This window comes from Mycetomoellerius zeteki, unplaced genomic scaffold, assembly GCF_001594055.1.
Source record: "Mycetomoellerius zeteki isolate Tzet28-1 unplaced genomic scaffold, Tzet1.0 scaffold458, whole genome shotgun sequence".
Classification (NCBI taxonomy): domain Eukaryota; kingdom Metazoa; phylum Arthropoda; class Insecta; order Hymenoptera; family Formicidae; genus Mycetomoellerius; species Mycetomoellerius zeteki.
Window position 1 is genome coordinate 316419 of NW_017257455.1, and position 14432 is coordinate 330850.

At 29.0% G+C, this 14432-nt stretch overlaps 1 protein-coding gene across 6 annotated transcripts in view; it reads left to right on the forward strand.

Moving 5' to 3' along the window:
• Positions 1–10642, forward strand: part of LOC108726946 (longitudinals lacking protein, isoforms N/O/W/X/Y) — a 245629-nt gene extending 234987 nt beyond the window's left edge. For all 6 annotated transcript variants that reach the window (XM_018454789.1, XM_018454788.1, XM_018454793.1 and 3 more), the window contains exons 7-11: positions 7947–8021; positions 9725–9808; positions 9890–10107; positions 10184–10352; positions 10467–10642. In XM_018454789.1, coding sequence (XP_018310291.1) covers positions 7947–8021; positions 9725–9808; positions 9890–10107; positions 10184–10352; positions 10467–10627 — 707 coding nt within the window. In that variant the 3' untranslated portion in view covers positions 10628–10642. The remainder of the gene's footprint in view (positions 1–7946; positions 8022–9724; positions 9809–9889; positions 10108–10183; positions 10353–10466) is intronic.
• Positions 10643–14432: the final 3790 nt, after the last annotated feature.

The window sequence follows — 14432 nt, forward strand, 5'->3', positions numbered from 1 at the left end:
GGAACCAATCTCGGCACGTTGTTTCACTTAGAGCAGCATCTCCGTAAACTTTTTGGAGCTCTCGATGCGCTTCAGCCGCCGTTTTCTTCGAATGAAAGAAGAAAATCAATACTTCCCGCATATGACGATTATTTGGCACAAAATCAGACATTTTCACACAACCAAAAGAATATAACGTCAAAACAAAATCACTAATGTGTCGAAGCGGTTTGTTTACCATATGTCTAAGCTTGGTTCATGACGTTTAGATTATGTCAGAATCGACCAGCACTTACTGCTGGAACCATCTATTGACAAACAGCGGGAACTTAGTTGCGCACCTAAAAAAAGAAATTAATACATTATGTTCATAAAAAAATTTTTTTGAAAAAATTTTTCACAAATGTTAACTTTGATCAAAGATATAAATCCGTCACTGTTCTTTTATACAAGGTGGAGTGATTAAAATGCCTAATCTATATATTATTTAAGAGCCATTAATTTCATTGATATGCTATCGCATAATAAGAATATATTATAATCTTATCACTGCAGAGTAGGATAATAATCCGAATAACTAGCCAAAAGTCAACCTTGAAATTTGAATAAGACAACGTGTTTCTTATTGTAAATAAGATGAAAAATCTCTAACTAATTTATATAATTAGGCTTCATCAATTTATTTCGATTTGGCAAGGCAATAAAAATGAAAAAGACATCGAATTGTTTTGTGAGTTATGTATCATATTTTCGACAAGAATATTTGTCAAATTTAAAATATTATTAATTTTTGAGGTACTTGTGGATGGCTGTTGAATGGAAATAGAAGCATAATAGTAACAAAAGGCCTCGAGCGACACAGCACTAATGGTGGAGAGCGATGGAAAATAAAAATGTGCAAAAATGTGCATATAAAGACCGAATAAGATATAACCATCCATATATGATATGTGATATTAATCGTTTGAACATGCGTCGTGTGTTGCGGAAACGAAAATTAAGTCGAAAAATTTTAGAAATTTGGTGAAAAACACTTTGTTTGTAAAATAACAAAAACCTTTTGTTACTGTTATGCTTCTATTTCCATGTTCATAAGTACCTCAAAAATTAATAACATTTTAAATTCGACAAATATTGTTGAATTTGTCGAAAATATGATACATAGCTCACAAAACACATTCAATGCATGTCTTTTTCACTTTCATTGCCTTGCCAAATCGAAATAAATTAATGAAGCCTTTATATAATGTAGTTAGAGATTCTTTATCTTATTTACAATATAAAATCGTATTTCTTTAATTCAAATTTCAAGATTGACTTTTGGCCAGTTTTTCGAACTTCTATCCCACTGATAGAGGATTTTCACAATTAAACTGTAGTATAAAAAATATTAGGTATGCTAGCATTTAAGAATATTCTAGAGAATCCGTATGGATTATATTGCATGACACTAGTAATTGAAATGAGAACTTGTAGTCGCAAATGCGGGCTGAGTTCATGATTTTAATGAGATCGATGGCTGCATCGCTGGAAGATCTCTTTTCGCTAAATTCAATTTTGCGATCAAAAAAATTCTGTGATAAGTTGACTAATTTTTGTAATTTGGATATTAAATGAAATTCATCGAGGCCTTGTATGTGATCCGGTTTATGGTGTTTTACTCTGTAGTTTATTATAATTTTGTAGTTTATTATAGTTGCTAGTTTATATGTGTGTACGCGATAATAAAATTATATTATATGCGTATCTTAAATTAATGCGCACAATTGAATAACCGAAGATTTCATATCCTACACTATTATACTATTATTTTTGTAAATGAGACGATTTGTCAACAAGAGCATGACTTGAAGACTTGGAAGATGTTAAAAGAATACACAGTTATTGGAACAAATAAAATGAAAGTATTACATGCTTTAAAAATGTTTTTTGATATTGCAATTAAGAGATAATTACAAGAGTCCTTTACATCAAGCAATACATAAATGTTTTTAGTTTGTCAAATATGTCATTTCCTGTGAATTGTCAAGACTAATCATTATCAGTCACAAACATTATCATTTGAATTCCAATAATTTGAATAAAATCAATTAAAGGTAAACTAATGAGTCTCAACCGATCCGCATAAACAACGCATCATAAAGACCACGAACAGATATTTGTCGAATGCTAAATGTATGTACGCATTAATAACTATTCGAATTTTGTTTACAGGTAGAAAGAAGCGGAGGTCGCGGAACGCGCTTCCTCGAGATCACAAACGGTATAATTGCCACAAGTGCGGCATTAAATCTTACGTTAGCAAGAGCACTTTAAACCGTCATTTACGAGAAGAATGCAACATGGAACCGCAAAACTCGTGTCCCTACTGTAACAAGAGGATCCATCAACGATGCAACTTTCAACGACACATGAAGAAGGTTCACCAGAATGTGTACCATAGTGTTATCCCGCTCGATTGATTCACTGATCAGACTGACCGCGCAACTGTACGATCAACGCTATTTTGATCATTAAAAGAAATTAATTAATTCTTTTATTCATTTTTAAATACGAGAAATTTAAATTTAATAAGTTTTATTTGCTATTATCTCATATTTTCACAAAAAATTTAGTCGAATATTAAGAAAATATAATAATATTCTTTTTTGAAATGATTACACCATAGACTATCTTGATCAAGTGTTTCTATTTTCGAACAATATTTTTGAAAACTATTTGGACATGTAGAAAAATTAGCATTTAAGTTATTTAATTTATTATTGTTTATACACGCTGCCTGAAAAATGTATGTTCCTACATATTGGTTATTACGAGGAATATTACTAAGATCCCTTTGGTCTAAAGGCTTAGGAGGCATGGAATGCTAGAAATCTGGGTTCGACTTTCGGCCGAGGTAATATTTTTCGTAATAAATTTATTTACAGATTTTCAGTACATTAAGATCTCCTCAAAATGACAATTGAACATCAAATTATTAATAAATAAAAGAAGGGCTACGAGCCACTTTGTTTGGCTCGTAGCCCTTCTTTTATTTATTGATTTATTCTGATTGAGCCATATTAAGAATTATCAAATTATTAAATTGCTTGTCAATTTAATTTATGATATTACTATAGTAGTTTAATTGCATTTTTAAATCCGAAAAACTCGGCGTGCAATTCAAGAGACTACAAATATGGTATATAAATTCAAATTATTTAAAGCACTCAAGATCCAGCTTCGACCGGTTTATATAATAAGCATTCTTCCTTACTTATTGTATATTCACATTATATGATCCTAATAAATCGTTTATTAAAAATTAGCATTATTAAAATTTTTATGCAAATGTTTTATTTATTTGTATAAAGAGACAGTGTTTTTAAAATTGTTCAATAATAAAAATCTTAATTTATTGCTCAATTTTGAGATATATATTAAGAAAGGTGTATTTTACGTACAAAGATGCATCAGATGTTAAAAATTTATAAATATTCAAAATATTTAAAGGCAGCCTTAAGTGAAGTCACTGTAAAATGAAAATTGTTATAAAGACTTTATTTTCGAAAAATGAATTAATTTGCCTTTAATTAGACTTGGTTACAGTGTAATTAATTGAGTGTTCATTCATTTCGTCGTGCATGTTTTCTCGGAGATAGAAATAAATACTCTGTTTTTTTGATAACATTTTATTCATTTATTCTGGAACAAGTTAGAATGTTTTGAACGCATTTTCGATGTTGATATCGAAAATGCGTATTAATATTCAAAGAGCAAATGATATATACAGCATATAGTAATAATAATATAATAGTAATAATTTTCTGTGCTGTTGTAAAACGATATGTAAAAATTTCCCGTTTAATTTATGTGTGGATTAAATTCTCATACCGCTTTTTATCTTTAACAGCTGCTTTGTAATTGATACAGAATACAAGCGTGAATATTTAATTATTTTATCATTACACTATTTTTGATATAGTTGTATAATAGTTTTAAATTTAATATTGCCAATGACGGAGTAATTTCTCATTATAATGGACTATTCCCAGCAAATCATATGTAACTTAGATGTAGATGTAATATTACACGAATATCAACAGGAATGTTACATGTAACATTATTTGTAACGAAATATAACGTACTGGTACGGCTTTATGTCAGCAACTTCGAACACATCATTTCTGTATCAAAAATATATCATTAATATATTACTGCAAAGTAATATAAACGTCTTTTTTACATATTTCTATACGTATATATAAAATATATACAAAATAGGTACAATAATAATAAAATTATGTGTTACACTTACATATCGTCTCTATGAAATATATTATATCATTATTCTTTTTAAGTTATATAACTACTCTCTAAGTTATGTAACTGTATTCCCTAAGTTATGTAACAGTTACGTTTTGGTTTGCTGGGTTCATGTTATTTATACATACATAAACTGTGTTCCAAATTTACTGCCAGCGCTGAAAATGTTACAGTTTACGTTACGTGCACTATAGATTTTCAGTACAGGCAGTCAATTTTGGAACATAGCCAATATGTTATTTTTGTACAAAAGAAAATGAAAACACAATCATTGCTTCACAAATATTATGCGCAATTTATCCTAATTCAATGTCTCACCATGATTAATATCCTTTTCTATTATAAAACATTTCAATATGCATTCGTTATCGTCAATAGAAATTTTTATGCAATTATAATAATAAAATTTATAATAATGTACAATTTACAGTATTCAAATATACGAACATTTTTCCACTAATTTCTTTAACGTTGTTTGCCACGTGATGATACACCTGTTTTATAAACCATATTTTCATATATTATTACCTAAATATGTAAAATGCAGTATTTATATAGCGCTTAATTTAATTCTTTATACACTTTTATATTTTTATATATGACAAGTTATTATCTGCCAACATTTGTTATTTCCCTAAAGCAGAATTGGGAGCGTTATTTTATAATATAAAATAATGCGTTACCATTACTGTTACTTAGAAAGTAATGATTTCTTACTTTTTCATTACTTAAATCCGTATAACAAATCAAACTAACAAAGACTCCTTATAAATCAAAAGAAATTGGAAAAAATAAGGGTAATAGGAGTGAGGCGCCTGACTCCTATTGCCCTTATTCTTTCCAATTTCTTTTCATTACTTAATTTCTTGTAATGCTAAAGTGAGATATTTTTTAAATTATATTATTCAATAGTTAAAATTTGACGATCGTGATGTAGAGAGGCTGTTCTATATATCAAAGATCCTGGTTTACCCACAATACTTATAACATGATTTTATTTCATCATCACTTTTCGAAAAGCAATGGCAAACCGCCAAGAATAATTTTTGATGAATGACAGTATAATGATCAATTTTTAAATAAATGCAAATATCATGATATTACTTATCCATTCATAGCAATGATAATGCTGTCTGTTCATAGAAATGTCTTCGGCAGCGTTACGATATTTTGTCACGCCATAATCACTTGAAAAAATCTGACATAGCTCATAAAAGATCTAGTCTTGCGCCTGATATGGATCTGATATGGAAATGGTATTCACAATAAAATTTAATGGGCGCTGGATAGGAAATGGATAAAGGATCCTTAAATTAATATTCGCTCTATACTTGCATAAGGATTTGTCTAATCTGTTCAGTTTTTATTATTTTTAGTATACATTGTAGACTCATTTCTCTAATTTCATGCACTCTATTAAGATGCTTCTACATAATTCGTAAATCGCAAAACGTAATTCGCAAACGCAGACACAGAATGAAGATTTGCGTTTGTTTTTTCATTGCGTGCAGTTAGTTTTCATCTGCGTGTAGCTTGCATGGGGTGATCATCATTCTGCGTCAGTATTTGTGAACTACATTTTGCGAATTATTATAGACACCTTAATGCCCGTGCCACACTACGCATTGGAGATTGAGAATTGTGAATTAAGGATTTGAACTCAGCCAATCATAACGAAATGGACTAAAATTAAAATTATCTGATTGATCGAATTTTAATCTGCAATTCGCAATTTCCTCAATCTCCAATGCGTAATGTGATAAGGATATTACAGCGAGAAATATTTAAAACGTATATGGCCACAAAGCATGTAAATGTGACAGCAGCGCATGTTCGTATCGCAGTATTTCGTAGCTGTGACAAATTTCCAAATCTGAATAGTTGTAAATTTTAATGATTAATATCAGGCTCACAGGACAGCTCACAGGACGCTTTTTTTCTGCTAAAGTCTTTCGTTTTATGCAAAAACACGAATTTTCATTGATTTTTGAGGTGGCGTGGGCTAAACTGAATAATTACTCTCTTTTTTCTTGTCAAATTTTTACTCATTGATTGAGAGTATTTTATCAAAATTTGAGGTGGAAGAGGTATTCTTAACATTTATTTACAATGGAATCTAATAAATTGAAAGCAAATTTCCGAGCGCAAAAATATCTACAAATAAAAAAATTTTAATCTGATTATTTAAATAAAGTGGATTATGTGATATACCAAATTATAATGGTACAAATGTAGAAGATATTGATATTGATGTTTATTCAGACAATATTCAAGAAAGTACATGCACCCAGTTAACTTTAAATATTCCTGCAATATTTATAAAAATAATGTAAAAACAACATTCAAATATTGGTTAAAAATTCTATTTATATATCGTTACATATAATATTCCGAGAATGTTCCATATATATTCCGCAAAATTTTAATTTTTCCAGAAATTCCAGATCTGGTCGTCACTGAATCATTTTTTAAACAAAATTGTATTATAAAGAACAAAATTCATGTTTTCACCTTGGAGCCCAACTTTGGGGCTTACTTTACAGATGAAATGTTGCGCTCTTTATATTCTCTTCCAGGTGATTCTTGTTCAGGTTCTCCGCCGCAACCTCTGTTGGAGGAAATGTGTATTGCTTCCTCGCATAATTTTTGTGATATATACACACAAGGAGTATTTATAAAATATTCTGAATATTTCATCGACATTTGCACATTCTATGACTATTCTTTTACTATTCTGGAATATTCGGCATATTGGGAGTACGGATCAAACTTTCTATGAATACTTAGTGTTAGCTAGGCAATAACGAGTCTTTCATTATTTAATCCTGATGTTAATAAAAGGTTAAGAGAATCGTGGATTGATTGTGATGCAAACTTTTCGGAAACCAATGAAAATATTTTAAGTGATCAAACTAACATTATAATGATAGTGATAATAATAATAATAATTTATGGATTTGATAATTATTAACAAATTTATTATCGTTATGAATTACAGTTTCATTTTAGTTAATATTGAATTTGCCCAAAAACCGTCCAATATATCCAGGCCTGGATTAAAGAGGAGAGCTAAGGGGGTTACAGCCCTAGACCTCATCTTTTTAGGGGGCTCCTTAGCTTAAAATTGTATTTCATTGATAAAAGTAAATTATCAAATGCAAATAAATAATTAAAAATTTTAATGTTGCATTCCTCGTACAATAAAACACACAATATTCAACAAAAAAAGTACACATTTCTATATGTTTTTTTAAATCTGGAAACGTACATTTTGGGTGCACCGTGCATTCGCTTACGCAATTAATGTATCATTTTATCCTTGTTTAGCATTGCGTGAATAACAAGGATAAATACACATGCGCTAACTGCTCAATTCTTATGAATAAAGGAAGCTCCGTTTTAACATTTGTTCCTGGGTCAAAAATACCTTAAGCTGACTCTGAATGTATAAAAAGAAAATGTAATTAAATAAACCGCAGAAAAAGAAAACTATACTGTGACAGATTTGTGGAATGGTATAATACATACATTCCTTTGTTAAGAAAAGGCTAATGGATACAACACTCATGTATTGAAATGAGAAAAGGATCGAATCTTTTTTCCAACTTAATGATATAATAACATATTTGGAAACATATTTCAGATTTTTTTTTTTTTTTCAGAGCAAACACCTTTGGAGATATTATTAGACGCCAATATACCCGTTCTATGTGAAAGCATCAGTGTTTCAACTGAAGGTATGATGTAACATGAACAGTTTTAAAATTGATACAAATTTAATAACAAAATAAGAATATAACGCTCGAATATAAGGTAATTGGGGGGAAGACGCCACACTTAAGCATTTATTCTTGAATAATTTCTTAATGTTATTGAATTAAGTTACGAAAAAATATTATTAATATTCTAGAGACCTTTCTTTATTTACACAAATTTATAAATTTAACGTTTAATATTCCGTATTATTGAAAAAAAATTGATATATCATATCTTGCAAATTGCAAAAGTGGCATTTTCCCCCTATATATGTGGATAAGATGTCACTTCTTATGGGAGAAGATGTTACAAACAATTAAATAATGCGATGAACTTGCATATTTTACTTATTTACAGCCCATAATGAAGAGTTTAAGCTATAAAAACACATAAAGATATGATAAAACATAAATTGAGGAAATATGAAAGAGAGTAATTTAGGAAGTAAGTTGAACATACTTTTATTCGTTTAAACAGCATTTCATTAACTTAAAATATTTCGATTATATAAACCATCCAACATTTTAATTCATAAAATCATTTTAATGACGGTTTCAAGCAGGAAAAATTGTGTTTTGTATTTACTGTCATCTTATCCCCAAGTATAAGAGGAATATTCAATTGCAATTTTTACGCATATAAGAATATTACAGATTATAATCTATATCATGCACATGACCGCCAAGGAACACTGATTGAAACCATATATTATTTGCCCGGTTTTACAATAAGCATCGAAATACAGACCTTAATTATTAACATACCAAATATTACATAGAGCATGTTTCACGACCTACCTTTTCGTATTTCGTACAATCTTTTCCAATCGACATAGGCATGAACATGTTCATCTAAGACTGTTTGTCACACGTTTTTGCACAATCAGTATGGTCAACGCGCGTGTTCTATGAAGAAACTATAAATAAAATGGCGTCTTCCCCTTTATGGCATCTTCCCTCGAATTACCTTATGCACAGCAAAAACAATACCTTTCGACAAACGACCAATAATCGAACCCGTTAGGATGTTCAAATAATCATTTATTAATCTAAAATTTAATTGCTATAAGAGTAAAAATTCATATATACGTTTCGACTTACAGTTCGTTAACATAAAATTCCTAATTACATTGTATCATACAGATAAAAATAAAGATATAAAATAACGGTTGCTAATGATCCATATGATTGTCTGCCAAACAACCACCTTAGTCGAAATCGTGGAAATAGATAAAATATAATTTTTAGCACACTATGTCCTCAATAAAGTAATCAAAATATCAAATTCATAACCAATTCTCGTTAATCGGCAAGAATCAACATTAAGTCCAATATTTATGATAGTCAAAATATATAAACATGATAGTGTCATAGTGAAATAAATCACCAATTCAAAGAAGAGAGGTTGTCTGGCTATAGATTTTTCTGATGCTATTAATATTGTCATATCCCAAGGATGATTTTTTGTATTTATATGATAGAATGTAATTAGGAATTTTATGTTAATGAACTGATGAAAGCTCTGTGAGTCGAAACGTATGTACATGAATTTTTCCTCTTATAGTAATTAAATTTTATATTAATTAAATCATTATTTGAACATCCTAACGAGCTCGATTATTGGTCGTTTGTCGAAAGGTATTGTATTTGCTGGTACAAATTTATTTATAATGTATGAATTATAGGATCGAATGTTCTTAGCACTGACAGTACAATTTGGAAAAAATTTCAAGAAATGTTCGAGAAAGAAACTACAAAAATTAATATTAGTAAGTTTTAAAAAAAGTATTTTGTTCAAATATTCAAATCGTATGTGCACGTGTAATTGAATTTGACTATTTTGATTACAGAACTAGATTCACTATCAATCAAAGTAGAAAGTCTTGTGGAAGACATGAAGGTAGTAAAGAACAAAATACAATTGAACCAAGTACAGTCTAACAGAAATGCAGACTTGGACAACATATTTTTAAAAAAGTATAATATTAAGCTTCCGTTTAACAACAAAGACGACTTCAAAAACTTCAACGATCGTCTCAACGATGATACCGATTTTCGATTGAATTTTGTAAGCACAATTACTTTGTTCAGAAACTTATTTATGTATTATATTTATTTCGCTAATATAAATTTAATCATTCTAGTGTGAGCATCTTCGCCGTTACGTGGACTATTCTACCACTTTATCTAAAAATATAACATCAATGATTAAAATGGTTATAACACGCAATGTCGCTATAGAGTATACAGCATCTAAAGTAACGCCTGGAAAAGCTCTTATGAAGGACGAACATTTGTATACATGCATAGAAGGTGCACATGAATATTTTATTATAACATAAATAATTTAATGAAAAAGCTTTAGTAATATTTTAGTTACAAAAATTTGTTATGTTATCAATAAATTTTTCTTATTTCAATTTATAGACATACTTCTCCAAAATGAATTCCAAGGTGAAATTGTAACGACAAAACTTCTTTTGAAAGCATTGAGTACTTCGCTTAGCAATGCAAAGGACTGGGATGGACACAGGAAGGATCGGGATGGGCAGAGGAAGGATCGGGATGGGCAAAGAAAGGATCAATAATTATAATTTATTTCTTATATAGTTGATCAGATATACATTACATATATACTTTATTTGTGAACACAATAAAAAAGTCATAGATTACTTGTATTAAATACCAGTATTGCACAACCTTGCTATCGATGTGACGCTATAGTGTACAGCGCCTTAAAAGGATATAGCCAATTGAATATATAATTATTTGTAATACATGCGAAACAACACACGGATGTTACTTCACGAGTTACAAATAATTACAAGTTAAGTGGCCTTCCATTTTAAAGACATGCTACAAGTGCGGGATGAATTTCCGAAAACGTTCAACATCGTTATCATGAATTTTGGCAGAAATACTCTAAATGATGTCAAATAAATGCCCTTAAATGGATTTTCACCGATAAAAAAGTTTAGTGTCAAAAATGTTTGAATAAAGTTATATGTATATCGCTGCGAAACGAGATTCACTCCATATCTATGGGCGTTCGACTTTCCATTCGAAATGAGATCTATGGGGGATCCCGTTTGCCTCCAAATCGATTGCCTACAGTATCGTTTGTCTACATCACTTTTGCCGACAGTTCGTTTGCGCACAAAAATTATTGCGTATAGCTCGATTGCCAACATGCACTTTTGCGCATAAATAAAAATTTTAGAAACGGAATTACATTTGCCTACATGTACTATTGCCTACAGGTATTATTGCCTATAGTTCGATTGCCTACAAGCACTTTTATGCACAAATAAAATTTTCAGAGACGAAAAGAGACACTCGATCTGGCAATAATACATGTAGGCGAATGTGACTTCGTTTCTGAAATTTTTATTTGTGCAAAAGTGCTTGTAAGCGATCGATCTGTAGGCAATAATGTTATGTGTGTACAATGCAGTTTGTGCGCAATAGTATCGTGTGTCCTGCAAAAGTTTTTCTCTTAATTTTACATTTGTGTGCAATATAGACAATCGAGCTGTAGGCAAACGATGTTATGGACAATCAATTTGTATGCAAACGGGGTCCTCCCTGGCGTGGTGCTTGCAAGTTTACCATGCTTGCTCCTGAGATGCTATTCTGTACACGTCTACCGATAGTTATATACAGATGTCGTTATGTGTTTTGCGCAGTTTTTTAATATCTGCGCAAGATACATAAAGATACCAACAACTGTCGATAGACGTATACAAAATACGGACTTGATATGGCAGCATGGCATCCACGTAAGAGCCATACTAGCTAAATACTTATCTAAATTTCTATTATAAATTATAACACTAATGTAACAATCAATATTAAATCTCATTAGTTTTTAATTTAATTTTATTAATATTGAATTTTAAATCTCTAAGCCAATCTCTATATATATATCAAACTTTTCTTTAGATTAAACTTATCTAATAAATTTTCTATAATTCTTTATATTAATATTTTTATTTTTAAATATGTACTTCTTTAGGGGGGGGGGGAATTTAGATTATAATTCACAAATGAAAATATAAAGTAAAAAATAATATTTTTTAATATTAAAATTTTTATTTAATTACAATATTTTTATTTAATAAAAAATAATGCAATCTATTAAATAGATACAAACATAATAGGGAATTGAAATAACAATAAAAGTAACAGTTTAATTCGATTCTTTACTTCGTTACTTCGATACGTAAAAAAGTAATGAGATTATCATTATTGACAGAAAAGAGTAACAACCGTTACCGAAAAGAAGCAATAATAACAACAACGTTACAAATAATGTGTTGCTTCTTAATTTTACCCTAACTACAGTATCATGAGATAATTACCTAATCTAGAAAAAAAAACTACTTATATCTAAAAAAAAAAGCTATTTTATTGATTAGTTCGATGAGATAATGTATTAATATTGTATCGACATATATGCTATACATGCGTTTTAATATATGATATTAATATTATACCACGTCCGTTTAAATCATTAAGCTATATTTTTTCTATTTATGATAAATCAAATTCTTATCTGATATATACAGAAGCAAATATTCTGTTGCTCTATATTTTGATTTATTTTATTTTTATCAAAAGTAAATATATAAAAATGGTTTTATTGAGTTTATTATTGCTAACCCTTAATTTAGCACTATTTGCCTACTAAATCTATTGAATTTATTTTTACGAGAATCTGCCCCGAGAATAAATAAGGAAAATCCATAGATGGTAGCACATTATTTGCATATCTTCCTAAAGGATTGTCTTTAATTGATAAAGATTGTCTTTAATTGATAATTGAACAATCCTTTAGGAAGATATGCAAATAATGTGCTACCATCTATGGATTGCTAATTGTAATGTGTGATATGACTGACGCATATATATAGTTAGTTGAAGTTTTATTTAAATGAAGAACAATTCGATAATTTAAGAAGAAGAACTTCATTACCTGCTGTAAACTAAAACTATCTAAACTAAACACAAGACACATCAATTTTATTACAAACAATGAAAAAACTATAATAATGTTCATTTTTTATATAGATAAAGTGAAGAAACATTGAAAAAAATATGTATATACATATGTATATGTTATTGTATATATATTCACTAATATTTGCACAATGTTTCATAACATTCTAAAAACTGTAATTGTACTATTGTACTATTGTAATGAAAATCTTCCGTATTAAATTATTACATTATTTTAGTTTTTCGTTTAACTATTCGCGTTCTAGCATGTGTACGGTGATCATACGTCTTTTATTGTAAAGAACAGTCCTTTATTTTAGATAGCTGTCCTTTAGATTTATCTGTTTCTTCAAAAAACTAAATTTTGTCCTTTAACTGTTTTTTATTTTGACATTACGGGAAATTCTTTTTTAACTGTGAGAAAATTCAACTTAAAGTTGAAATACTTAAAGCTTGCATTTACACAAAATGCAATTTTAAAACAAATTGTTTAGTATTTTATGATTTTTTTAAAATAATGATGTAATTTAAAAAAAAATACATTTGTCAAAAAGTATTATTAAAAGCCTTCTTTAATTTTTGTTAAAAAATATATAAAATTATATAATACATAAATATAATATAATAAAAATATATGAACATTATGTTACAAAATATACACTGAGAGAAATGTTTTGTACCAATAACCAAAATTTTGTTACTGACACAAAAACTATTTGTTGATATATGATCAATCAAATCGTTGGTTTTATTATACGACAATATTAATTTATTGAATTTATTTAATGAACTAATAATTTAATGATACAAAACTGTTTTGTATGTTTATAGATCTTTTGTAATTAGAAATAGAACATTTTGTTACCGGAACAAAACGGTTACATAAGAATAATATATATCTTTCATTTTCTACAGACTGAAATTATGTTTGACGTTTTTGAATTTCCTTAGCAAAGGTACATATAGATTTAGATCAATTGGGATTACTAATCACTCTGAAAATAGTTGTTACCATGATTGATCATGGTGTGGCGAGAAGTCCACGAGAGTAGTCTCTAATCGTCCCAGCTTCATACAGATAGACGTTGAATTTCTTTTACGAGAAGACACATCATCTTTGACAGCTCCGCGAAACGTTCCTCACTCTACCATACTGGATTATTTTGTTGAAATTATTAAAAGAATATTCATTTTGTAATGGCAATTAAATTTCACATTGTTATTTACAAAACGTAAGTACTAAACCAAATAAATTTGTACTGTTAAATAAAAAAATTTTGTTCATCTAATAAAAAAATATTGTATTTTGTAATTTTAACAAAATAATCCAATGATAATCGGCCACTTGTGAATAATTCTCTTTTTTTGTTATCAATACCATATCTTTTTTCTCAG